Here is a 26,806-nt window from a genome sequence, read left to right on the forward strand (position 1 = left end):
ACTAACTATTTATTCCCACAATGTTTATTTTAAGTAAATTCTGAATCAGTAAAAAATTACATAATTTTTATGCTGTGTAATTTATCTCCGTTAAACAGAGATGACAAGTTTCTTTCACAGTGGAAAAAGCTGCTTTGAAAGATACATGTTTCTAGTTAACTAAAGTGATAAAAAAGATTTAAATATTCAAAAAAAGTTAAATATTAAAAAAATCTATAACTGTGATCTAGTTTAAATAACATAAATTTCATGCAATTTAACAAATCATTTTTAAATAAAAAACAAATAAACACTAATATCAAGGCTTATTATAACATCAATTATAAATAGTTTCTTAAAAATTGGTGGGATTAAAAAAAAAAAAAAAATTTCATAAAATTTGTGTTGCTTTTAATTTAATAATTTTTAATATTTATTTAAAACTAAAGATCCAAAAAAAAGTTACGAATTGTTTAGAATTTGGATCGATGAAAATGTAGATTGACACAGTTCTAGTAAAATAATAATTTAATATTTTTTTATTCAAAAGGTTTGTTACATCTGGATCAAGGTTGGGGTTTTGGATGTCTTAAACTGGTTTCGGACAGGACACTTGGGTTTTACAGTCTTAAACTGTTCTTAACTGACTAAAACTGTCCTAAACTATTTTAAAGTGTCCAAAACATTGAACATTGGTAAAAGATAAAAATTCTATTAGTGTAACCATTGTACACATAATAATTACATATATTAATAAATATTTGATACCTTTCATACAATTTGCTTTAACTTATTAAAGCAAAATAATATAATATAAGTAGAAAAGATATAAAATATAAATAAGTAGTAAGAAAAGATTTATAACTTTTGAAGCTCACAATTCATTGAACAACAATAATGAACAACCTTAAATATGAATAAATATGCTTTTAATACTGATAAATTATGCTTTTGTAGAAGGATAAATAATGCAATATTAAAATGAATAATAAACTTTTTTAATAAAAAACTGAAACTTGTCTTTATTTTGTTTCTTGTTCAAAAATTTACATTCTATTTTTCACAATATTTTCTTTTTAAAATTGTGACACAATTTGAGTAAATAGGTTTTGGGCAGTTTAAGACAGTTTTGGACAGGACGGTTTAAACCGTGGATTAATCCATTTTGTCGTAAACCCCTTGACAACTCTGATCTGGATAAATATTAGAGTCCGATTTGCATGATTTTGTCGTTGATCTGTTTCCGGTAATTACTGCTACAGATTTCATGATAGTTAATTCTTTGTTTTAATGTGATGATGATTTGCAAAATGCGATGAAGGAAATAATTAGTGGTTCACATTTACAGGGGTTTATTGTTTCAGAGAATATCGCAATCTACGAGGTGGATAACGTTAACTCATATGCTAGTTCGTCGGGACCACGAAACAATATTGCAATAGAGGGAGTTGTTGCTGTATCTGATATCGTAGTAGCTAGAGTTCACAATACTACTATGTAACAAAATATCATAAAGAAGTATTGATGGACGGAGAGAATCTTCAATTTATAAAATTATTCTTACTCCACTTCTGGGTTCCCATCAGCTTCGCATTCTAATATGAAAGGCTTGTCTTGTTCATCCTGAGTGAGAGATACTTGAAATAACTGTTCATGTGAGGGTTGTCTTGTTATCGTTGGTGGATGAGGAATGGTTGTGATGGCCGAACACAAATAGATGAGAGCAAATGAGAACAACACACGATACATGGCGATTACCTACAAAATTTGAGAGACTTGTGATATAAGCTTACAAATAAGGAATTTAGTACAGTAAGGAACCGATTATCCCGAACGATCGGGACCATCGCTATTCCAGATAACTAAGTTTTCTGAATCGTCACAAAAAAAAACGTTTTTTTTATTATCAAACCCAACTAAAAAAAATAAATAAATATTTAGAAATAATCTTAAAAAGAAGAAAAAACGATAAAGTAATACACTAATGATTATTTCTAAAATGAAGGTAAGGTAAACATCTTTTAAAAAAGAAAGAAAAATCCTAAAATCTAATGAGGGAAGAAAAAAAAAATTTAAAAATGGCGGGAAAATTTATCAAATTTCGCTCCGGTTTTCTGATTTCCGGATAAGAGGTTCTGTACTGTACTTACATTTATCAGTTTAATAAATTATGCAATAAAATCAAAAATTGTTGAAAAAATTACTTTTTGACCTGAGAAGAGATATTTTATTTTAAACACAGATACGTCTTTAATATTTTGTTATCATTTATTCTTTTTTTTTTTTTGTTGCTTAAATATTACTTTATGATAAGCTACATGCATGACTTTACAATGGAATTGCCATACATTCATTTAGGAAATGGTTCTATTCCAATCATCCACTCTTTAAACTCCTAAAACTATAGTTCACATTAAAAAAATATATACTTTTTTGGTGACTGCAATGAATATAGAAACTTAATGTAAAGGCTTACAAATTTATCTTTCAGGCCCCTTATTTACATTATTTTTAACATCAATGTTTCTGTATCCATTATTCTGATGCATTCCTTGTTGTTGAAATACCAGAACTTATTCTAGAACAGTGATTCTCAACCTGGGGGTGATCACTCAAAAGGAACAATATGGCTCTTCCGTGGGAGGATGAGTTTTCAAAACAAAAGAAAATTGCAAATAATAATTATAGAATCCAGCGAATTGCTCCTCATCTTGTTCCCTTCAATATATTTAGTAGAAAGAAGATTTAGTTCTGTCCTCAAGCATCTCACAAAACAAAGAAATAGGTTGGACATTTGTTTAAAAGGAGATCTGTGCTTAAATCTAACTAAATGCTTAAATCTGACTGTGCTAAATCCTTCAAGTTAGGTTGAAGAGGTAAAAATGAACAACTGAGAGTTCAAATTTTCAGTTTTTTCTTAACATTTTAGTTGTTAATAATTTCAATTCTTCCAAACTATATTAAAAAATTAAATTTAAAAAAAATCTATCTTGTTTTTATTAGTTTGCTTCAAATATCACCCATTTTAAAAAAAATTGAAAAAGTTTAGGTACATTTTATTTTATTTTAAATTTTAAAACTAACTAGGCAAAATTGCTTCATTATTTAAATTTTACTTTAAATTGATTCAGGTATAATTTAGTCTATTTTCAGTTTTATTGACACTCATTAGAGAGAATGTATGTTTTTTTTTTAATAAAAAAAGAAAGGGGGCATTAGGTGTTGATCAACTTCAAGAAGGGGGTCGGTGAACCACTAAAGATTGCGGACCACTGTTCTAGAAGCTCTCTTTTATTATACATAGAGTAGGACACAATAACACCAGGGTTGGAGTTTTTGCGGGCAAAAAGGGGTTTTTGCCAGGACAGTGGCAAAAACCTGGTAAAAACCGGCAAAAACTGGTAAAAACCGGTAAAAACCAAATTATCTAAATTTCTGATTAAATATTATTACAAAATACTTGAAACAAATTTAAATCAATCATAAGGAATAACAATTTTGATACATTAAATGAAAAAATTATTTTTAACATATTAATAATTAATATAAGGGTAATAATTTTTAAAAGATTGAAAGTTTTTGATCTCTTTTCATTTTAGAATCCTAAAATAAATGTTTTTTTACGAATAAATAAATATTATTATTTGTATAATATTATTATTTATTATAAAAAATTATTATTTGTACAATAATTAACTACACATGTTGATAGATATTTTATGCTTTAAATTATAGTTATATTAATTTAAAATAAGTTCATTTCACTGGAAAAAAGAGAATAATCACAAATTTTCCAATCAATAATGTTTTAAACTACTAAAATGATATATTATTACATTATCATTTAATTATGATTTAATAATAATTTTGTTAATTTTTCTGTAATTATTTATATTCATAATATATATTTCAATTTTAGGAATAATTTTGTAAAAAAAATGTGTTTTTGTCCTCTCATCTTGGAGAATATAGGGTTTTTGCCACTTTTTGCCAATTTGCTTGGCAAAAACCTGTTTTTGCCAGGACGGTTTTTACCGGTATTTACCATGGTTTTTTCCACCTGCGGCAAAATCTTGCCAACCCTGAATAACACTGTTGAAAAAGTCATGCAATGCACTATTGCATGAATACATTTTTCAAGTAAAAAATTTACTTCGAAAATTCATGACTTTTACTTGAATTAAAATAAATAATTTCTTCACTTAAACATTCCTTTTTTTTTCTTTTTATAAATCTATTCTAAAACAGACTAGATAAATTCTACAAAGGTAACTGCACACCTACTATCATTCAAAATATTATTACTAATTTATCAATGTAAATGACTTAAACTATAAAATACATTAATAATTAGTGGTATTTATTAATGCAGCAATATTTACTCTAAGACCGTAAAGTATAAAAAAAAGATAAAAAAATTCAATTAAGTTTGAAAAAACCCAATAAAATCATGAAAAAACCCAATAAAACCCTGAAAAAAGAAAAAAAACAGTGAAATGGGTTTTTTTCTGAAAAAACCAGGGTCCTTAACAACCCTGGATTTAGGATAGCTTTATAATACAGTGTTTGACTAATTCAATTAAATTTAATAATGTAATTGTAAAGAATTTTTCCTGGAAATTCTTTTTACCAGTCAACTTATAAAAGGTATAGAATACTATTTAATAATTATCCCTAGACAAGTTTGAATTATTTTTGCAGTCAACATACAATTGTGTAGTTAGCAGAGGGTATTCTGAATAAACTGTTAAATATTGTGAATAAACTGCTTTTCTTCTTCAAATATTAACAGTTTCATTTGTAAATTAAAGGCAAAATAATTTTTTTCAAATTTTAGCAGATTTACCGATAAATTGAACAGGATTGATGTATTAAATTCATTTAGTTTCCTTTATCTGATTCCATTTAAAAAAAAAAAAAAAAACATTTATAACAAATTTGGAATATATTGCATGAAAATAACCTTAGAATAAATGCCTGTTATTCAATATAACAAACAAGAACATCCAAGTGGAATAGGAAATTAACTACATTAGTAACATATACTGCATAATTTTAAAATGAATGAAATGATCTTAAATTATCTTAATTTATGTAAAATTAAACAATCCAATGCTAAGTGCGGTGGGTTTTACACAGGGTTGGCAGGTTTTTGACATGTGACAGTTTTTGACAGTTTAAACCATGGTTTAAACCGTCATGTCAAAAACCTCACTGTCAAAAATGTCGAAAATGTCAAAAACCTATATTCATATGTGAAATTTAATTAATACATAAAATTTATATATTTTTAAAGGATAGTGTTTCTAAATATGTTCTATAAAAAATAAATTTAAAATTTGAATATTAACCAAAATCTTGTACTTTTGAAAACTCACATCTTTTGTAATATTATGTATTCATTTTCATGTGTTATTGAAAATCTGCAGTGATATTATTAAGAAATTTATTTATAACCAAATTTAGTGTATAGTATAGATTATACTAAAAATTAGACATTTTTAAAGATAAACATTAGCAGTTTTGTACATTAGACATCTTCTTTTAAAGAAAAATCTTTTTAATATTCTTTTAAATCTTCTTAATAATCTTTTTAACATAAGACAATACAAATTTAAGTGCTTTCTGTTAAATACACAGAGTAGTTAGTGTCGATTTACAGTATATTCAGCCTATTCATTTACTATGCTGAAAATTTAGTTTATCCAAATACTTGTGAATTTCATTTTGCTGAATACGATATAGTTTTGTTGAATATCTAAATATTCAACTGTTGAATAATTACTTCTTGCTTTCAAGATATGCATTATTTGTATTCTTAATACAAGTGGAGAAAAAAAAATTTTGAGATAAAAATTGTTTTAAAATGATAAGTGTAATAATTATAAATAAATATAATAAACAATATGATTTATATTTATCATTATTCATAAATATAACTACTTTTAAATTCAAAGTAGCATACTGGATAATAAAGATATTCGGTATAAGATTAAAAAATTTTTTTTATACACTTGTATCAAGTTTGTATTTATACAACATAACATGTAAGTTCCTTATAAATATTAGTTATATGTTCCTTATATGTCAAAAATGCATAGTAATAAACTTTTAATTTTCTTAAGTATCAAAAAGAAAAAAAAATTTTTTTAAGTATAAATATTTAAACAATTTCTGTGCAAAATTTTTCAGCACATGCACTTGAATATAAATTTCTGAGATTTTAAACCTGTTATTTTACCTTAATTTTAATTAAAAAATATTTCAAAACCTGCTGATTACCAAAAGAAAAAATTAAATTTCAATATAATGCATGGCAACTGTTGGTAGTTTTGAAGTTTATATATTTTCTTAGCAAACTTCAGTTTTTGACATTTTTGACGGGTTTTTGACGGTTTAAACCAGTATTATACCCTTGTCATGTCAAAAACCACTTTTTGACGTCAAAAACCCAACCCTGGTTTTACATAATCATTTCAAAGTAGTCCGGAAAAGGCTCCTATAAGTCTCACACCTTAATTGGATGAGGTGCAAAAACTGAGTTTGCCCCTATAACTGAGTTCGTCTATAAGCCCTAGATACAATTTTGTCAATGTACAAGACAGACAGGTTATGAAGTTACGAAAAATTTTCCAACTTTTTATAACATAAAATAATTTAATTTTTTACTATAGAAATCAACTAAGGCACAATGGTGAACTTAAAATTTTTTACAGTAAAATGTGTTTCGAAAATTACAAAATTCTACATAAAATAAGCGAAAAATTAATGGATAAATTGCAATAATTAGCGATACTTTAACCGATATTAAAGTTTACTTAATTTCCTTCAATAAAGTTTTGAAAGCAACTGATTCATAAAGAAACACTTCAGGCAAAAACAAAACAAAAAAAGAACACCTACTGAAAAATACGATAAATAAAGAAGCATTTAGAAAAGTAGAGCCAAACATAAATTAATCAAGGTTTAAAATATAATAACTTACGAAGATAGATGTTTAATAGATAATAATTTAATTAATAAAAGGATGAGTGAATTAGATGACGATAAGTAGACAGACTGTCTACATCTCAATGACTCATCAACTAAAAGAAATAGGAACTTCAAACGATCCTTATAAACAAAAATTTTACTTAACAAAATTAGTAGAAGTTACGGACTTCCGCAAGAAATATCTAAAGAACAAATCATTAAAAAACTGATAGTAACGTTAATTAAAACCGCAAGCAACAACTTTCGGGAGAAATTTAAGGTGTAATTTCTTTTAATATATCCTATTTTTATTCATATAAATTAAAACGTATTTATTTATAATTGTAAAAGATGATCAAAATTAACCTAGAGAAAATTCTAAGAATCAGACAAAATTCCATTTAAAAATTCAAACATCGAAAAAGCCGCTAAATGTTTTAAATATTCTAAAGTAAAATGGAAAAAAAATAGCTGTGATCAAAAATCACAAAAACAAACATACCAAATGTCACCCACAGATACACACAATAAAAACAATTACTAATTAACACATATGAAATTTTGTAAGTGAAGTTTACACATTTATGAAAGAAACACACCCAAACAACAAAGCAGCATTTGCGATCGCACACAACAGCGCTAACGATTTAATAACTGATTCTAGTATTTTTAACGAATCTTAAAACCTACGCAAAGAATTTTAAGTAACTATTCCCGCTTTTTCTAATTCCCGCATATCTAGCTACCAGAGTCAAATTGGATTGGATCAAAGCAATCAAAATGTAGATAGTTGGTTGGTTGATTGGTTGTTAATTTACGTCGCACTAGAGCTGCACAATGGGCTATTGGCGACGGTCTGGGAAACAACCTTGAGGATGATCCGAAGACATTGCCATCACAATTTTGATCCTCTGCAGAGGGGATGGCTCCTCAATACGACCTGCACGTGAATTCGAGCATTTTACGGTAGAATATTTTAACGAGGACCAATACCGCACACCCTCGGTCCCTACGCAGACTGATCCAAGTGGTCACCCACCCGCACACTGACCGTAGCCAGTGATGCTTGACTTCGGTGATCTGCTGGGAACCGTGTATTAACGATCAGTCCACTGCGGGACCAAAATGGAGATAGAGCCGGGGTTCGATCCTCAACTCCGATGAGACCCACCGCGTACAAGCGATTTACGTGCTCGTGAAATCTGCGGAATAAAAAATTTTGTGGTCGGTCACTGAGCAGTACTATGGGTACAGGGATCTGGGGAAAATTTCCTTCCCCTTCAGATCTATGTCTAAATTCAGGAAGTGGGCATCACAATTTCGGATGGTATAAATAACCATATAAGAACACTGAACACGAAATAGATATTTCTTTTATTAATTATACTACGAAATCAATAAATTACATTTCTTTTCCAATAATATACTGAAATATTATCTATATATTCAATAATTAGCTTCATTCAAAAGTATATAACACATATTTTTAAAAATTAACTGGAATTCAAGAGTTTTTTTCTTTTTTTTTTTTTTAAGTAACAAAGCTACTGCGAGAGTTTTATACTGAAAGTGTATTCGGCATGTATAATATTTAATGCATAACCACCTATGGAGGAAATAATTATAAAATAAAATTTATTCTGCTATTGACAATTAATCTATTTACTATTATATTTGTTATATATTATTATTATAATTATTTTATTATTATTATATATTATTCATATATTTATTATAAAAATTAATCCAATCTATTCATTGCTATTGTTAATTTAATTTTTTGATTTCGCTTTATTTCAATATTTTTCTTCTTAATCATTATATGTATTTATAAGAGTTTAGAGGAAAGAACCAAGGATGTTGATAGTTATGTACTTATCAAACAATATTGCTACCTATTAATTCCACTTACGTATGTGTGCAAATATTTTTCCATATACCTAATTGACTCGACTTGATAGGAAATTACTTGATAGGATAGGACTTGATAGATTACTTGGCATACTAGGCAAAGGAGATACCGAAAGAATGTCGGCTGGATAGCCTTAATAGTTACTGTCAGATCTGATTAGTTTCATATACCTAATGAAATATACCAGTATTTTCAAAATCTTTACAAACCCAAAATCACTAGTGAGGAAAACGGAATGAAGAGCATAAAAATCAGTTTAATTGCCTGGTTAAAATTGGCATTTAACAATCGTCTTCTCTTTTCTATATCCACAGGTAATCAAACAGGTTTAGTTGCTTTTACTCTCGCATTTTCAATAGTTCTTTTGCTCAGTTTTTTATTTTAATTTACTGAAATATTTGTTTTATACTTTATTTTTAGAAATATTTCAATCATATCTATTAAGGAATATATTTTTTTGTCATTGTTTGTATGCTTATTGCTTATTCTTATCAGCTTATTGTTTTCCGTTATTTCTAAACTAAATATTACTGACCAGGGCTTGAATAAAAACTTTGAAACCTGTTTCATTGCATAAGGTGGTAGACAAGTGGTGATAAACGAATTTAGAAATAAATCTAAGCTCTGTCAGGCAATCAAGCTGGTTTTAATGATTTTTATCTTGTCCTTCCACGAGTGATTTGAGTGATTCGAGATAGGTATTTATATTTTCTCTCACTTGAAAATCAGTAAACGATCACTACCTTTTTGAATCTTCATAAATTCTTAGCTCTCTCACAACAAAACCTTTTCATATCTGCCCAAGCTTATCCAACAGCAGTCGTTACGTTAATTTATCAATATCGTAATTAATTTATCCAGCTAAACTTTCGTGAGTTGCTATAGTTGTTAATAATTATTTTCCTTGATTTTTATTTTATTTTAATATTATTTTCGGCACATTTCATTACAAGTGACAAATGTTAATCAAAATCATATTACTGATTTTGCAGGGTTAAATATTTATTTATTTATACAAAATTATCAAAATAAAATGCAACATATTTTCGCACCGAATATACTGTTCAATAAGTTTTTCTTTAGAACATCATGATATGAAATTTTTTTTTACGTATGAAGCATTTCATATTCCATTTCTAAGTATGTCGTAAAATTAGGAATTGACTTGAATATTACTATCTAGTCAAATTAGATATGATTTCCGATGACGTTTTTTTTCTTTTTAAATGCAGAATTAAATGAAAATCATTCCTAACTCGGCGATAGAATTACTAATTTAAAATTTATTACTGTTTCCTTTAAAAAAAAGTTCAATTTTTTTTCTAATACCTATTTATGAATCTGATATTGTTGTCTACGCAAGTGAGATGTATCTTCCTTTGTTTTTTTTTCCAGCACTAACTGAATGAAACCAAAATGAAGTCGATAGAATTAACTGTAAGTTACAAAATTTTATAAGACAAAAGTACAATTTCGTATGTAAGCTTCCTAATTTGTTTATAATTATATCGCTCTGTATGGTTAGGAAATAATTAAAAGCTTATTAGTTAATATTTAAGTACCTTAGCAAGACGGAAGAGGGTAAACTATTTTGATTTATCAATAATTATTACGATTTCCAAGTCAAAATTAGGTTATTAAGAGTTTTGGCAATAATCTGCTAAAAAAAGTTTTTTATTTTCCTTAATTGTGACTGTAGTCACTGTTAAGGAACACAAAGTTTCATAACTATAGTTATGAAATTTTGTTGTTTGCCACCAATATCGTAGAAAAATGTAACGATCAGTGTTACTTCTTTTAAAAAAAAAAAATCATAATGAATCCATGCATAATATCAATAATATTATGTACATATTGGGAGTACAAATTAGTTCGGCCAGTCTCTTGTGGTCAAAAATGCAGTTATTTCAGAACAAAATTAATGAACAGATTAATCAAAGTATTGTCCATCGCTGGCTACTACTTTTTCCCACCTCTCAGGCAATTTTTGAATTCCATCTCGAGAAAATGTCACGTCTTTTGAGGCGATCCAAGTAAGGAGCCAATTTTCGATTTCTGCGTAATAAGTGAACCGGTGACCTGCCAAATCGTACTGCATCTGTCGGAACAACCAGTAATCCGAAAGAGCAATATATTGCGAATACGGCGGGTGCGGTAAAATATCCCACTTGAGCGTTTCCAAATAATTTTTACGACTTGTGCGACATGAGTTCGACCGTTATCATGCAGAAGAATAACTTTGTCATGTCTTTGCTCCTATTCCAGCCGTTTTTCTCGCAATGCACGGCTCAAACGAATCAATAGTAGCCTATACTAATCTCCCGTAATGGAATGGCCAGGTTGTAGCCGCTCATAGTATACAACATCATTCACCATTCACTATCCTTGAAACGTCGAAACCATTCCCTGCATGATTTATCAGTTGGAGCACTGTCACCATAAACTTCTACAAGCATTCGATGCTCTTCAGCTGCACTTTTCTTCCAATTAAAGCAGAAACATGAAACTTCCCGCAAATGCTGCATAGTTACCACAAAATTTGACATATTCAACAAAGTAAAAAACAGGGTCCTTGTCTGAAACTCAAAGCGATATAAACTGAATATTATTGACAGATGTCGAACCTCTCTGAAACCACCGAAACCAGCTGTCACTATGAAGCATTCATAACAGTCAGAGCCGTCGTTTGAAAACGGACCGAACTAATTTGTACTCCCAATATGTTTATAGAATAAAGAAGTATCAACACTTTGAAATTGATCAATTTGAATTTTTTTTAGACTAGCTGCGATTACTTATAGCTAATTTGAAAAGATGGCACCTCTGTAATCGGAAGATGAATAAAAGCTCATATTATCCATTAGTTCAGATTTAAGCACCCTAGCTAGTCGGAAAGCAGACAGTCAAAGGAAAAAAACTTTCTCAAGAAAATAATTAAGCTCATATTGCCACAAGTTTAGATTTCAGGACTACAGCCAGTCAGCAAGCTATGTTTGATGATTTTTCGTTTTCTCGATAGTTTCGCAGCTCTACTGTGACCTGCTCAACGGGTATAAAAAGAAGTTACAGAGCGTAATCATTTCGAATTAAATTGCCAAATTACTGCCGTGATCAACCTGAGTGAGTTCTGGCGTCGACTGCCAGCCGAAATCTACTCCTTTACCGAGCCGTATGTTGTGGACATGTACTGCATCCTGCAAATTTTCGGATCTCGCTCTCGTGCAAGTGCATTACATGCTGCGATTCGATAAAATTAAAAACTTAATAAAAAAAGTTCTGCTGCACATTCCCGAGTCATGGACCTAGAAAATCTGGAGGAGCTAAGGATATCATGGGTGAAAGGTATTGTCTATTAATGTTGGGATTTGCTGTACGAAGCAACTTCAGGGCAGATCGTTTAAGTGACACATAAAATTTTAATTTTTATTTACTCACTTGATATATAGGAATAGTTATTAAAAAAAAAAAAACACGTGTCTTTCGCCATTTGCCTTATTGATTTGATATCGAAAGTGGCTTTGGCGAAACTGTCAAAATGGCAATAAAAAATGGGACAGGTCCTTGATGGGACATGTTGGACACCAACTTTAAAATATTAAACTGTGTTAATTCTTGACTTAAAGTTTTACTTTTCGAAAACTTTCAAAACTTTTCTTTTATGAAACTTTTCTTGGAGGAAATGTTTTTTCCCTCGACACGCTTCGAAGAAGCATCCGTTTGGAAATCGCTTTTTTAATGCATTATCATATTTTATTTAATGAGAATGTTTGATTACCTCGTCGATTATTGAGATTTAATTAGATTCAGTAGATTTCGTTCCTTTATACGAAAAAAATTATGAAAAACCGCTTTAATTGATGAAGTCATGAAAAGTCACAAAAGCCATAAAATTCACATCCCTAAGGATAAATTAAGCGCAATTTCTTAAGGGATTCCACCTCCGTGAAATCTATCAATTTAAACAACTTTTCACGTTAGTTTCCATAAAAGAAGTAAAACTTAACATCAGGAGTCCGAAGCATTTAACTTTCCAAAGTTGATGTCCAGCTTGTTAATAAAAAATGGCCAAAAAAAAGGGGGAATCTCATTTCTTGTAAAAGATATTTTGACAGTTTTTTCAAAGACATTTCCTATATCAAATGAACAAAGAAAATGGGACAACACACTGGTGTTTTTGAAGAACCACTCTTCCATATCGAATGAGTAGATAAAGTTTAAAATTTTATGCGCCACTTTCACAATAATTCGCATGCTGGAACTGTCTATTAAGTTTATTAATTTTTATCAAATCGCAGCATATACGTGATCTGAAAGTTTTGAAATGTTCAACCGTTATCGAGTGGAAAACATTTTTTCCGAAAATCCGAGTTGGATGTCATGGACATGTCCATAACCACATCCATATTTGATATTTTTCTTTCTTTTTTTCATAACTGAAGCTGTTACAACAGCCAGAATTGTAACGGCAAATGCTGTTGTTTCATCACTTATTTTATAATTAATCGATAGTTACAAGAATATATATATTAATGAACAGTATAACCAATGACAATAAATGAACTGTATAACCACTATATGTTAATATTAATACCAATATAGATAACAGGGCTCGAAAAAACTTAAAAATTTTACCCGTCCCCTAGGACGGCTTATCCAACAATGTACCCGTCCTCCTTTGAAACCAACCCGTAGCTTCTAAATAAATAACGTTAAGACACGGTTCCCAGCAGATCACCGAAGTCAAGCATCGCTGGCTGCGGTCAGTGTGCGAGTGGGTGACCACTTGGATCAGTCTGCGTAGGGACCGAGGGTGTGCGGTATTGGTCCTCGTTAAACTGTGCTACCGTAAAGTGCTCGAATTCGCGCGCAGGTCGTCGGGCTACCGAAGCTGGGGTGCCATCCCTTCCGCAGAGGATCAAAATTATGATGGCATGTCTTCGGATCATCCTCCGGGATGTTTCTCAGACCGTCGCCAATAGCCCATTGTGCAGCTCTAGTGCGACGTAAATTAACAACAACAACAACAATAAATAAATAAAAATATAATTTTCTCTTATCTATTGCAAACATTTATATAAATTGCACAATGAATTAGTAGTTACTAGGTTTACATTATGCAGTAATAAAAGAAATATTAGGTTACTAATAGTAACCTAGTATTTCTTTTATGAAATAATTTATTTTCTTAATGAAATAATTTAAGTGACAAAGGTGAAGTTATATGGAATGTCAATTTATCCCAGGGTACTGCGTTACTTAAATGAATCAAATATGACGTCTGCCAGTTCCACAATCAAGACAATGATTTACAGAGGTTTCTGCACAGAAATTTAAAGGGGTTTTACATTTAGGTGGAGGTTCATAATTGCTTTTAACGCTTCTTGTTTAAGATCGTACGTAATGTGCTTTTTTGTAAGTTCATTGCTGAAAAGCCTCTTTCAACCACTGCAGTACTCCCAGACAGAGAAAACATCAATTCCACCATGCGCAGTATGTTGCTGTATTGTGGGTCATTTTGCTGCATTAGAGGTCTTTATAAATAGCTTGGGCTCGGAGAGCTGAAGTTTTCTGGTGTTTAACGATGTTATGTATCCTAAATTTTAATGACACCCATTAAAATTTTAGATGTATTCCAACAAAAATTTAAAATATGTCGCTAACATTAACGGGAAAATGGTCGTCCGCGCGGACGTCGGATTCAAGAAATTCATTGTCCGCGGGGAATTTTTGATCGGCGAGGACGGGCAGACGGTCGATTTTTTGAGCCTTGATAGATAATATCAATAGCTTCAAAAGCTTTTCGTGATTATCTGTTTAAAAAAAAAAAAAAAAAAAAAAAAAAAGAAACGAAACGTGAGCAAAGTGCATGTGCAGGCTTTTTTATCCGACCAAACAGTGGCATTTAAGAACTTGGATAGTGTTAACGAATCCTCCTATTTCTTGGACAGAGAAATTCCTCCATGCACTCGGTTTCAAGAACTTGGACCTTTAGCGCACGTGTACTCAGCAAAATCTGTTTACAATATTTATAGAGACTTTTTATAAATCTTTGATATTTTACAAATCTCTGGGAAACATCCCAGACGATCATCCGGAGGCAACATACAAATTTCGCAATCCGTTTTACAAGGATGACACATTCACACAACATTTATCCATCATAAGATCGTAATTTTTGACCTGAACCAGAGCACGATCAGTCTTTGATCCAGTAACTCTATGATTTGTTATGAGGACTTGGAAGACTTCGTAACCCAGACAGATTTAGCATGCACCAGCAACCATTTCTGCGGATATCGAACTAACAACCTGTCTGACAAGCTCCCTACTAGGCTGGCTATTCCGGTCCCACAGCATAAATAAAGCTTGCAAAAATATGTCCTACCAATTAGGTTCTCGTTTGATTGTAATTTGCGAAAATATTGCATCTAATGTGAATGCTCCTCTACCACAAATTTATTACTGCCGCAGTCAGAATGTTACTTTGTAGTTTTGAATTCTACTTTTTAAATAGCTAAGATTGGCAACACTGCATTAGAATGTGGCAGCGGCTGGAAAAAACAAAACAAAAAATGTAAACTGGAGGGAGAGCAAAAACTTGAATTATTTTTTTTCTCCTTTAATTTTTTTTGTAGTGTATCTTTGCTTTTAATGTATTCTTTATCCCCTGTAAACTTCCCCTTTAGTCGCTATAGTTTCTTATGGTATAATTAGCTTACAAATTCAAATACAATAATGGTCCTTGTAAGTATGTCTAAAAATACTAGGTCTCCAGTTATTAATTGAGGAATGCATGACCTTTACGTGTCACTCTATATAATTCCTAATTGTTTTAAATAAATGAAAGAATGAATTGTTTTTATGATACTTTTTACAGTTTTATGATAAAAATGTATGTAATTTAAAATGTTGCTAAATTTTAATATGTCATTTTTCAAGGAATAAATCTTTCCCGTTCTCTTTTTCCTATCGCAACTATTTTCCAAATATATCATGAGAACAATTCATTTACTTATAAATTACTGCTAAGGCCTTTTAGCTAAAGTTTAAGTAACTTTCTATGCGTTACAGTTGATATATTTTAAATAATTGTTAACGGCATTTAAAAAATTATAACGGTATTTTATCGCGTATTTCAGTGTTCCAAATACCTTCAACTGTTTTACGAAAATTTCTATGAACTTTTGCTAGCATGTGTTTACTATTTTTACAAAATTTAATGGTTGTAAAATAATTTTCTGTATTTTTAAATTAAATTTAATAAATAACTTAATGTAGGATGCTATTATTGATATGTTGCAACGGTAAACATATTAATAATTAGATTTATTTACTTAAATTTAAATTGGGAATCTTAAATTAACTGAAAAAGAAATATCATCTTAGTTTTAGTTAAAGTTTGTTTTCAATATTTAATTGTAGAATGTTATTTAAAATTGCAATAGTTCAGATTTGAAATATCATTGTGTATTTATTATCTAAGTCTAATTAGTGTTTTCGTTATCTAATTGATTTTATAATGGATGTAAATGTTTAATTGGACAGTATAAAGTTTAGTTGAAAAATGTAAATGTTAACTTCTTAAAAGAACTTTCATTAAAGTTGCATTAGTATGTATTATGTAGTACATATATATATTTTTTTTAACATATAGCATGTGGAATTGGTAGAATATGATTGTACATAAACTAGGGTGACCTGGGGTAGTTCCTGATCGAAAAATGCAAACATCTATTTTGTGAAAAAACTGTTCAAGATAGAATTTTAATATTTACTGGAAATTTGAGGCTATATAGGATGAGTCCTATGCTACCTTCTTTTGTTTGAAAATCTAATTAGAATTTAAATGATTTTAAATTTTTAGTGATCAGGAATTACCCCTTCTCTTGATCTTTTCTGGGGTAATTCCTGATCATTTCTGGGGTAATTACTGATCACCAGTTTTTATAGTAAATGGGCTGTTTAAAAATAATTATACAATGGTAATTAACAAATAAGACATTAAGATCAAACAAATAAACCAAAAAGATATTTTTAAGCAGCTATTAAAACGTTTTATTTAAAAGCCGGAATAAAGATTAACACTTCAGCTCTGGCAGCAGCTCTCACACTGAAATGTTCATTTTCAATCTTTAAAAAAAAATTTGCTATTATTGCTTTCTAGAAGCTTAGTATTCTTTTTAGGCTTATAATTTTTCACCATATTTATATTAGGTCAATTTATCAACTTAAAAATTATTCTAACAATCTACACACATAAAAATGAGATAGAAGAAAGGTAAGACAGGCTAGAAATGGTGCATATCAGAACACATTTGTCTCGTATACAGTTAAAAACAAATTTTGTGATTATAGTTAAAATATATTTTATAGTTGTTCCACTTAATAAATATGAACTGTTATATAAGAAAAGACAATTGGCTATTTTTTATACTATAAGAAGAAATGAAAATGATCAGGAATTACCTTAGTGATCAATAATTACCCCATCTGTAGGAGGCAACATTTGATATAGTTTCCTATATTCAATTATAATGTTTACAGTAGATGGGAAACAATTTAAACAAAAGCTTAAACTATTTTTATATCAAAGAAAAAGAAAGTAACTCAAAATATTTATTATTAAGAGAAGATCTTTGCAGAAATGTGCACAATTTGAAATCCATCTTTGAAATGGAAAATGCAGAAAGCATTTTAAAAGATACTTATTTTGTTAAATTAAACAAAACACTATTATTAAGTAAATGTAGTTGTACTTTAGTAAAGTGTACAAGCTTTCTTGTCCATGTCTCAAATTTAAAAAAAATAATTTTGTAAAAAATAAAACTTAGGTGATCATTATTTACCCCAGAAACAGAGTGATCGTGAATTACCCCGGGTCACCCTAATTGAAAAATGCTTGATAGTTACTTATGAGTTTATAAAACAAATGGTAATGAAAATTAATTTATATGTCATTTTTCTACTGTTATTTATTAAACTGAAAAACTAAATTATCAAGGTTTTTCTTTATTTCTTTTTGTTGTAATATTTAAATACAACAAAGGTTTACTGCATCTAAGTTTCTAAGCGATCACATAATTCAACTTGAACGTATCAAAAACTAGAAAATATTCTTTCTATTAGAGTTGACATAAGAGAAGCAATGAATAATTGAATGCCTTGTTTTTTATCTGATATTGCTATACTATAGCCATAAATTATAGATTCAATATTCTTAACCTTATCTTTAAACACATATATTTTATTAGAGGTAAAAGTTGTAAAAAATAGATACCTATCTATAATAGAAATTTTAAAATGAAATGGGCTTTTTTTGTCGAATCCTTTGAAATGCTCATTTGTGGGCAGGATATTTTAACATTCTTTTCTGCAAAATCAAACTATAGCAATTTCTTTTACCTCTGACCTTGTATCTATAGTTACAAAATTAGATTTTTAAAATAATCATTTGATAATTTCTAAGAACAAATTAGCTTGTTAATTGCCAAGTAAATTTTAGGAAATGTAATATTAACTGGTAATATGTGAAAAAATGCAGTCAATGGCTTTTTTCAAGTGGCCCCAATTTAAAAAAATCGGCAGGATATTTTTTGTACTTTACCTAATATTGCGAACCTTGGTTTCTCCTGTATATTTTGTTTGCATTTCTAAAAATAAAAATTGCATTTATGTTTGTTTTCCTTAGTTACCTGAAGAAGCAGCTATGACATTAGCCGAATTGAGGCAGATGGCCGCTAGGCAACAGCATCAAATAGAAGCCCAGCAGCAGCTTTTAGTTGCCAAGGAACAACGGCTTAAGTTTCTTAAGCAACAAGAAGCTCGGCACCACAATCTTGCTGAACAGCATCAACTCGATCCTTCTTGCTTGCAGAATTTACGTGATAAAGTTGAATCTCAAGAAATGAAATTAAGGCAGCTGAGAGCATTGCGTGGTCAAGTTGAGCAGCAAAAGACTAATAATGGTAACTTAGGTATGGTAGAATCATAATTTTTAAATTTTTGTAAAATACTCATATTTTTTTTATAGTTAATTTCCCATTTGATTTCTAACTGCTTAATAAATCATAAGTTATGTATTAACATATGGCAAATATATATGGTGGAGGGTTGCCACAAGCGACTATTTGAAACTATTTACGACCTGAGGCGACTAAGGCAATTTTTTTTGCCAGAAAAGGTTAAAAAGCAACTATTTTCAGGAAAAGGAGACTATTGGGAGACTTTTCTGTGCTCCTAGCAATGTTTTTTTTAGCATAAATTGGGTTGATATAGTGAACATCAAACAATGAGTTTTTTTTCTACGCTAATGTTTATATGAAACACTAATGTTTGTATAAAAATTATCATATTTGCTACGAACTTGACTAAATGTATTGTGATATATGGTAATTAAATCATTTAATAAAATTTTAATCATATTTTTTTCTTATTTAGACAACTATTTTCATGCTTTAGGCTACTAAAAGCAACTATATTGTTCATTTTTTTCTTTGTGAGTCCTGATGGTGTTATTTCTTAGTTACACACAGAGTTGGAGCAAATTTAGGCAAAAAAAAAAAAAAAAAAAAGGAATCCTTTCCTACACACATACATAATAAACACTTATAAATAACTAGCATTGACATGTAAAATGTTAATGGTCTATAATTTGTTCACAGAAAAAAATATTTTTAATTTTATTGACCTGAAAACAAAATCATGGAACCATTTTTAAACAGAAGTTAATAAATCTCAGAAAGTTTTGCTGACTTCGGTTAAAATAAATTTTATCAATGAATTAAGTCTAGAAATTTTAATTTGCTTATTGTTATTATCTGACTGATTTGAAGTATTTTCTAATTATAAGCTGATGTACTGTATTTTCTAATTATATGCTGATTTTTATTTCATATGAAACTGTACAAAGTCAAAATTAAAGATTGTGAATTTAGTTCAAAGTGTTGTAAAACATAAGTTATAAGCTGATATGAAAGAGTTAATTAGAAAATTGCTTTCCCTTGTGAACAAGAAACTTAAACCTATCTCTCTCATTTAGTATGAGAGGATGTTCAAGCAAAGCTAACCACTGTATTGTTAATTTGATCTTGCCTTACCTTTGCTGCATATTTAAAAAAAAAAGGAGCATAATAATGGAGAAAATTGTTTGTGCTAGTGTACTCCATTATGTTAAGTCTTGCAGTGGACTGATCGTAAAGACACCCAGTAGAACATTAAAGTCAAGCATCATTGGCTGCGGTCAGTAAGCGAGTGAGTGACCACTTTGATCAGCCTGCTTAGGACTGAGGGTGTACGGTATCAGTTCTCCTTAAACTGTTCTACCGTAAAGTGCTTGACTTCGAGCATGTCGTCGGAGTACCAAGGCAGGGGAGATATCCTCTTCTCACAGGATCAAAATTGCAATGGCATGTCTGGATCACCCTTGGGCATGTTTCCTAGGCCGTCGCCAATAGTCCATTTTGCAGCTCTAGTGCCACGTAAATAAAGTGCTTACCACTAGATAAAAAATATTTTTTAACATTTTTTTTAAATGTTTATAATTTAAAGTATTTGAATCATAAACTTGAATTTTTCTGACCTTTTGATCTGTATCTTATAGTAGACTCCCTTTCATTTAAAAGAATGTTTGGCCCTGATTTTTCAGTAACATTTACAATTGGTCAAGTTCTGTAGCAAAAAGTCCATGGAGAATAGAGATTCAGTAAAACTTTTTAACTTATAATTCACATAATATTTTAAAAACAACTGCGAAAATGAGACTTCTTGATCAAAAACTGGTGAATGTTAACTGGTAGAAGATTAGCTTGGAAAAAACTTTAAAGATGGCAAACTCCCCCCCCCCTGAGCTGTTGAGTTATTGTGAATGAAGTATATAGTATTTTAAAATCTATTTTAATATTTTCGTTGTTACTTTATTTTACCATTGCTTATATAACTTAGTCAATAGTTGTATGATAAACTTAAAATAACAAACATTATTTGAAATTTAATTGTCATTAACCTCCAGAAGTTAATTTTGTTAGAATGTAGTTATTTATAATAATTTTATTATAAATTTTTCTTACTTTTATTTTAGATATTAATTTATGAAAAGAGTTCATCATAATAATATTTTGTAGGTGCTGAACTTGACTCTATCAGGGCTTTGTTTAGTGAAAAAGAGAAGGAATTAAATCTCGCTGTCAACAAAGTAGAAGAACTTTCGAGACAGTTGGATGAAATCCGTAATAACAATAATCGAAAAAATTGCGTCATGTCTTCTGCTGTATCTGAATTAGAAAATTTAAGGAGAGAATTAATGGTGAGTGTGAATAGTTTTTGAAGTGTTTTTGGATGCATAAATTCATTTACTAATGCATAAATTCATTTACTAATGTGATTTAAATAGTTTAACTTTAAATTGTTTGATTTGTAAAATGTAATCTGTTTTAATCAAGGATAGAAAGCTTATTCAATGATCTATTTGCATATCTATATTCGATTTTTTTTTTCTATAAAAAAACTGTACTTAAATACCTAATGCATAAAATATGTAATATTCACAATTATAATGAAATAGAATTGTTTCTTGTGAAATAAAATTCAGTTTCTTTGAACACATTGAGTTATTTATTTGTTACAAAAAAAACTTTTAACCAACTGGTTTAATACATGTATTTTTAGCAGAACTGCCCTGGATTTTTTGTGTTTGTAATTTGGCTTCATGTTTTTTAGTATTTGCTATCTCATGTTGGTATTGTTTATTTTTAAATTTTACCTTTCCCTACCATTGTTCCAAAATTATTTTTCATGCATTCTGTGGGATAGCTATATTTTTTGGGGCCTTATTCAAAAAGCAAAAATTATTTTATGTAAGGATCAAATAGACTTATTTTCAGCATAACTCTTACACTAGATATTAAACGATACATGTGATTTGCAGATATGTTTATTTGCATTTTATAATCTTCATTGTGACATTTTAATTTGTTTGTCATTTTTACATATGTTAGTTTTTATCTATCAAATATATTTTATGCATTTCTGAGTTGATATTAGAATACTTTTCTAAAAAATTTTTTAAGATAAATGAATTTATCAGATGATTGTTTATTTTATAAAGTATTTCGGCAATAGCTAACATTTTAGTGAAGCTTCTTATGAAAAACTTTTCATGCTATAAACATTTAAAAAGTTTGAATTTGTTGGTTATCAAAAATCAACATGAAATTAAATAGAGGAAGGAAAAATGTACCTCCAGAAATAAATCTATTAAAATCACAGTACCATATGTTTGTATTTAGAATGAGTAAATCTTTTAAATACATATTATTATTATTTTTTTTTAGTAATTAAGAAGCCATAGGTAAGCCAATTTTGTTAACATTGCAAAAACTTCAATCAAAATGATTAGATTATTTTTCGATCGCTGCTCTGTTATCTTTTTTAGTAAAATTAACCTTTTCGAGTCTGCTTAATGTGGTTTTAAAAACATTATATATTTTAATAGTTATATACTAATTGCATAAACATTATATGTTATAATAGTTACTTATTATGTAATAATAGTTATGAGGAAATTTTTTTTCTTCAGAATTTCAGGTGAATTTTACGTAAGTGTTAATTGTTTATTACTGTATTTCACGTAAAGAGAAGTCAATGCTTCCTCTCCAACATATATGTTAAAATTGAAAAAAGGAAAATATTAAAAGAAAACAGAAACTAAAAGTCATGTTACATTTAATTGATCTGGTGTGTTTTTATATACTTTTACACTTGTAGTAGTGGTCAGCATTCTTTTAAATCTAATTTATTTAACTCGAAATAAAATGTTAATGCATAACCTTTGTTAATACCATAAAAATTGTTTTCGCAACATTCTCTTAAATTAAATTTATTATATCTTAAGCAAAGAATTAATGCATATTCATTTGTTAACTTCGTTAAAAAATCTTTTTGCATCGTTCTTTTAAACCAAATTTATTAAACCCTAAAAACTAAACTCAGCGGCGCAACTGCCCTAGAGGGCCAAGGCCTACTGTGCCCATCTCAGTTTTCTTGACTTTGGGCTCTGTGGTGCAGAAGCAGATGTTCCGGTCAGGTGGACAGCCGAACGCAGAACCCCCAGTGTTTAGTTCCCAAGCATGCTTGGTACTCATTTATCGACCCACTGAAGGAATGAAAGGCTGAGTATTAAACCCTAAATAAAGTATTAATGCATAAAGCTTTGTTAACAGTGGTAAAATTGCTAGTACAACATTCTTTTGATTAGAATTTACTGACACATGAATAAAATATCAGTGTATAAAGCTTTGTCAATAGTAGTAAGAATGATTAGTAGATTTTACGAAAATGGAATAGCTGGGGGAGGATAGGCTTTTTAAGATTAAATTTTATAAATTAAATTTGAAAAATTATTTTTATAAATTTTTTTCTCAATAATATGCAATTTAATTTTTACAGTATTGAACCAAATTATCTGAGCAACAAAGTAATTACATATGCCAACAACGGCATATAATGTTGATGCATAACTGAATAGAATGTTTTTGCATAGTCTTTGGTAATACCATAAGAATTGTTTTTACAACATTTTTTAATTTAAATTTATTATATCTTAAACAAAAAATCATCAATATCAGTGCATAAAGCTTTGCCAATAGTAGTAAAAAGGATTTGTAGTTTCAGATAGCTGATAGCTGCTGAGGTCTTTTAAGATTAAATTTTATAAATTAAATTTGAAAAATTATTAACATAATTTTTTTTCTCAATGCGCAATTTAATTTTTACAGTATTGTACAAAATTATTTGAGCAACAAAGTAATTACATATGCCAACAACGGGAGACCGTTACCGGAATAGCTGGGTATATTCTGGTTATGATATTTTGCTTATATAGGTACCTGGTATTCCGGTAATATAGAGACCATTAGCAGAATAGAAAATCGAATAGCTGGGGTGTGTTTTAAGATAAAATTTTATTAATTAAATTTGAAAAGTTATTTACATGAATTTTTTTAATTATATGTTATTTAATTTTTCCAGTATCGGACCAAATTATCTGAGCAGCAAAGTAACTACATATGCCAACAACGGGAGACCATCACCAATCGCCAACAAGACATTTCTCTTCTCGATAAAAAAATCAACGAACTCACCCAGCGTTTACACCGAAAGCGCCTTCTAAACGAGCAACTTGCTTCCCAAATTCACAGTGCTTCCTTGTCGCGTAACCTCAGTGGATCTGCGGTCAGTAATGGCCTTTATCATGCCTCGACCATTGTAGCCGTAGAACCTATACCCAGAGACGCTGATCCAGAACATACTCGAGATGACATGTCTGCTAAATTGAGTGGCACACATCAAAATGACCTCGGAGGATTTTATTTGACCAAAAAGGACCCAAAATATCAGACTCTTCCTTACAATACCAAGTTTACTCTAAAAGGCAAATGTGAAGAATCTCAGTCATCCAATGAAGACGACTCATCGCCTAACAGTTTGGACTATTCCCCGAATTCTAAAAAGACCCCACCTCTGTCTGTGGTAAAGCCATCCTCTTTATGCAATCCAATGCCCCAAATTAATAATTGTAAGCCGCCTGATACCTACTCATCTTCTGATGAAGTTTCCAATCGAAACATCAAAAATAGTAATTTGTCGGTAAGTATATATTTTATTTGTTGCATTTAACTTGTTTTCAGATGGGCCACTCTTTAGCGAATTCGTGAAATTCCTTTTCTGTTTTGGTCGGTTTTTTATAAAAGGGCATAATTAATAGTGGCAAAAATTTGATATCTAATATTGGGGGGCTATCGACACGTTGTACCAAAGTGATGGCAGTATTTTATCAATTCTACCTCATTCGCAGTTTCAGAATCTTTAGAATTCTTGAATAATATTAAAAAGAAGCAAAACTTAACATTAGTCTTTAGATATGTATATCTGTGTAGGGTCATTTTAGGTGAAATTTAGGTCTGCCCGTCGTATGACTTTTCGAAAAATATTTTTTTGTTAAAAGGAACTCTTTATAATATTTTGCATACATGACAAAGTTGATGATATAAATTCAGAATTTAAAAAAAAACAATACTTTTACTCTTTCATCGCAACAGATGAGATAACTCATCTTTCAGGAATACTTGCTGTGCTCTATAGTTGGATTAATGAATGTGGTTATTAATTACAATTGATTATTTCAGTAAGTAATTATTTTAATGAGTAAAATCAACACATTTTTAGAGGAATTTGCATTTATTACAATTTTAGTTCAGCTGGGGAACTCTAAGCGAAGAGGGTGGGACAATGGCGCGTCATTTCTGCAATGAAAGTGTTAAATACAAGTTTTTTTCTTCACAAAACCAGGCTCTTATTTTCCCACAAATACAAAACGTGACCCTTGCATGTAGAATTTGATTCTATGGTGTTTTAACATTCTGAAAATCATGAGTTGATTAAAAGAGTGAACAAAGGTCTGATTTTTCTCCATTACCAAAATGAGATCCTATTTTAAATATTTAACAAATTTACCTTTTAAATTTTTGCTTCTTATGTTTTTGGTTTTTATGTTTTTAGTTTCCAGAATTTTTCAGGATCTTTTAAAAGAAATTTAAAATAATTCATAGAAAAAATTTACATGTTTATATGTTTAATTAAAATCATGTTTAATTAAAACATGTTTATATGTTTAATTAAATTTATACGTTTAATTAAAATCAGTTTTTCTTTTTCTTTTAAAAAAAAGCAGTGCAGATTAAAAATTTTTGCTTCCTATGCTTTTGGTTTTTATGTTACAGTATTAAAAATATTTTCTTCCCCTTATATGAATATGCGCTCAATAATTTTCCGTTTTGATGTTTTAGGAAATTCCGAAAACTGAATCCGTGAAAGAATCTGAGCTGAATGAAAACAGTGACTCTAAAAATAATAATGTGTGCAGTAGCCAGTCTTCTCTACCCATCAAAGAAAAATCCCAGTCCACTAACTCCCGTTCTGTGAAACCCGTTGTACCCCCTAAGCCTGCTTTACCTGTGAAACCAATGATCTCTATTCGTCCAAAAATAAATGCCTTTAATAGTAAAAGCTCTAGTGAGAAAGATGTAAATGTAGCCTTATCTGTTTTACAAAATAAGTCATCAGACAAAGACAAGACTGCTATTAGGTAATCTGTTTATTATTATTTTATTTTTTTTGCTCTCTGTATTTGAACTAATTTATTGTTTACTTTCAGATTATTTTTTTTAGTTTCACATTATTATTGATTATCATTGTATATAGAACTCTAGAGAAAGCATAGAGAATACTAAATAGGAAATTTGCTATGTAATAAAATAACTAAATTAAAACATATATATATATATATATATATATATATATATATATATATATATATATATATATATATATATATATATATATATATATATATAACAAATTAGTATTGCAGACATACTTGCCCATTCTTCTTAATTTGCAGGAAGATTTCCCAGTTTTTTGTTTTGTCTGAAAATGAATTATTTCCGCTTTTCATTTTTATAATCAATTTCGTCTCATTTTTCATTTATATGCAAAAATTATTTTAGGCTCCTAATTATTGGTTCACAATGTAAAAAAAACAGTAAATAAATTATTTCCACCATCATGTGATTATCTAATATCAGAAGCAAATTTGTCATGATGCATTATCACAGAACCTAGAATTAAAGAGTTTTTCTGGCCCCCCTTCTGTTTAAAAAAGGCACTGATATAGTATTTGTTTTCTATATTTTTACATATTGTTATATTCTCATTGTCCTGAACCCTTAAATTGTTTTACTACATCTGGATATGTATTAATGCCATGAAATTGTCTCTGCTACAAGGAAGTTATGAACATTGTCAACAATCTTATCACACGTCATAAAATTACTCTGCTGATGTATATTGTGATTAATCTCACATTAAGGTTTAATAACAATGAAAGCC

At 29.4% G+C, this 26,806-nt stretch overlaps 2 protein-coding genes across 7 annotated transcripts in view; one reads left to right on the forward strand and one right to left on the reverse strand.

Moving 5' to 3' along the window:
• The window catches only part of LOC107449960 (neuroglian), a 56,751-nt gene extending 49,138 nt beyond the window's left edge, over positions 1-7,613 (reverse strand). The window contains exons 1-2 of one of the 2 annotated variants that reach the window (XM_016065653.4): positions 7,454-7,613; positions 1,544-1,737 (exon numbers count right to left, since the gene is read on the reverse strand). In XM_016065653.4, coding sequence (XP_015921139.1) covers positions 1,544-1,728 — 185 coding nt within the window. In that variant the 5' untranslated portion in view covers positions 1,729-1,737; positions 7,454-7,613. The remainder of the gene's footprint in view (positions 1-1,543; positions 1,738-7,453) is intronic. The other variant, XM_087166350.1, reaches the window with a different exon arrangement.
• A 7,760-nt stretch (positions 7,614-15,373) lies between these two features.
• LOC107449961 (apoptosis-stimulating of p53 protein 2) overlaps positions 15,374-26,806 on the forward strand; it is a 30,083-nt gene continuing 18,650 nt past the window's right edge. Inside the window, exons 1-5 of one of the 5 annotated variants that reach the window (XM_016065655.4) lie at positions 15,374-15,607; positions 18,552-18,837; positions 20,983-21,164; positions 23,888-24,505; positions 25,705-26,003. In XM_016065655.4, the coding sequence (XP_015921141.3) occupies positions 15,599-15,607; positions 18,552-18,837; positions 20,983-21,164; positions 23,888-24,505; positions 25,705-26,003 (1,394 nt within the window). In that variant the 5' untranslated portion in view covers positions 15,374-15,598. Of the gene's footprint in view, positions 15,608-15,641; positions 15,756-18,551; positions 18,838-20,982; positions 21,165-23,887; positions 24,506-25,704; positions 26,004-26,806 lie in introns of those variants that run through there. The other 4 variants (XM_016065654.4, XM_071178292.2, XM_043041976.3 and 1 more) reach the window with 4 other exon arrangements.

This window comes from Parasteatoda tepidariorum, chromosome 6, assembly GCF_982258835.1.
Source record: "Parasteatoda tepidariorum strain Cologne lab strain chromosome 6, Ptep-v5.0, whole genome shotgun sequence".
Classification (NCBI taxonomy): domain Eukaryota; kingdom Metazoa; phylum Arthropoda; class Arachnida; order Araneae; family Theridiidae; genus Parasteatoda; species Parasteatoda tepidariorum.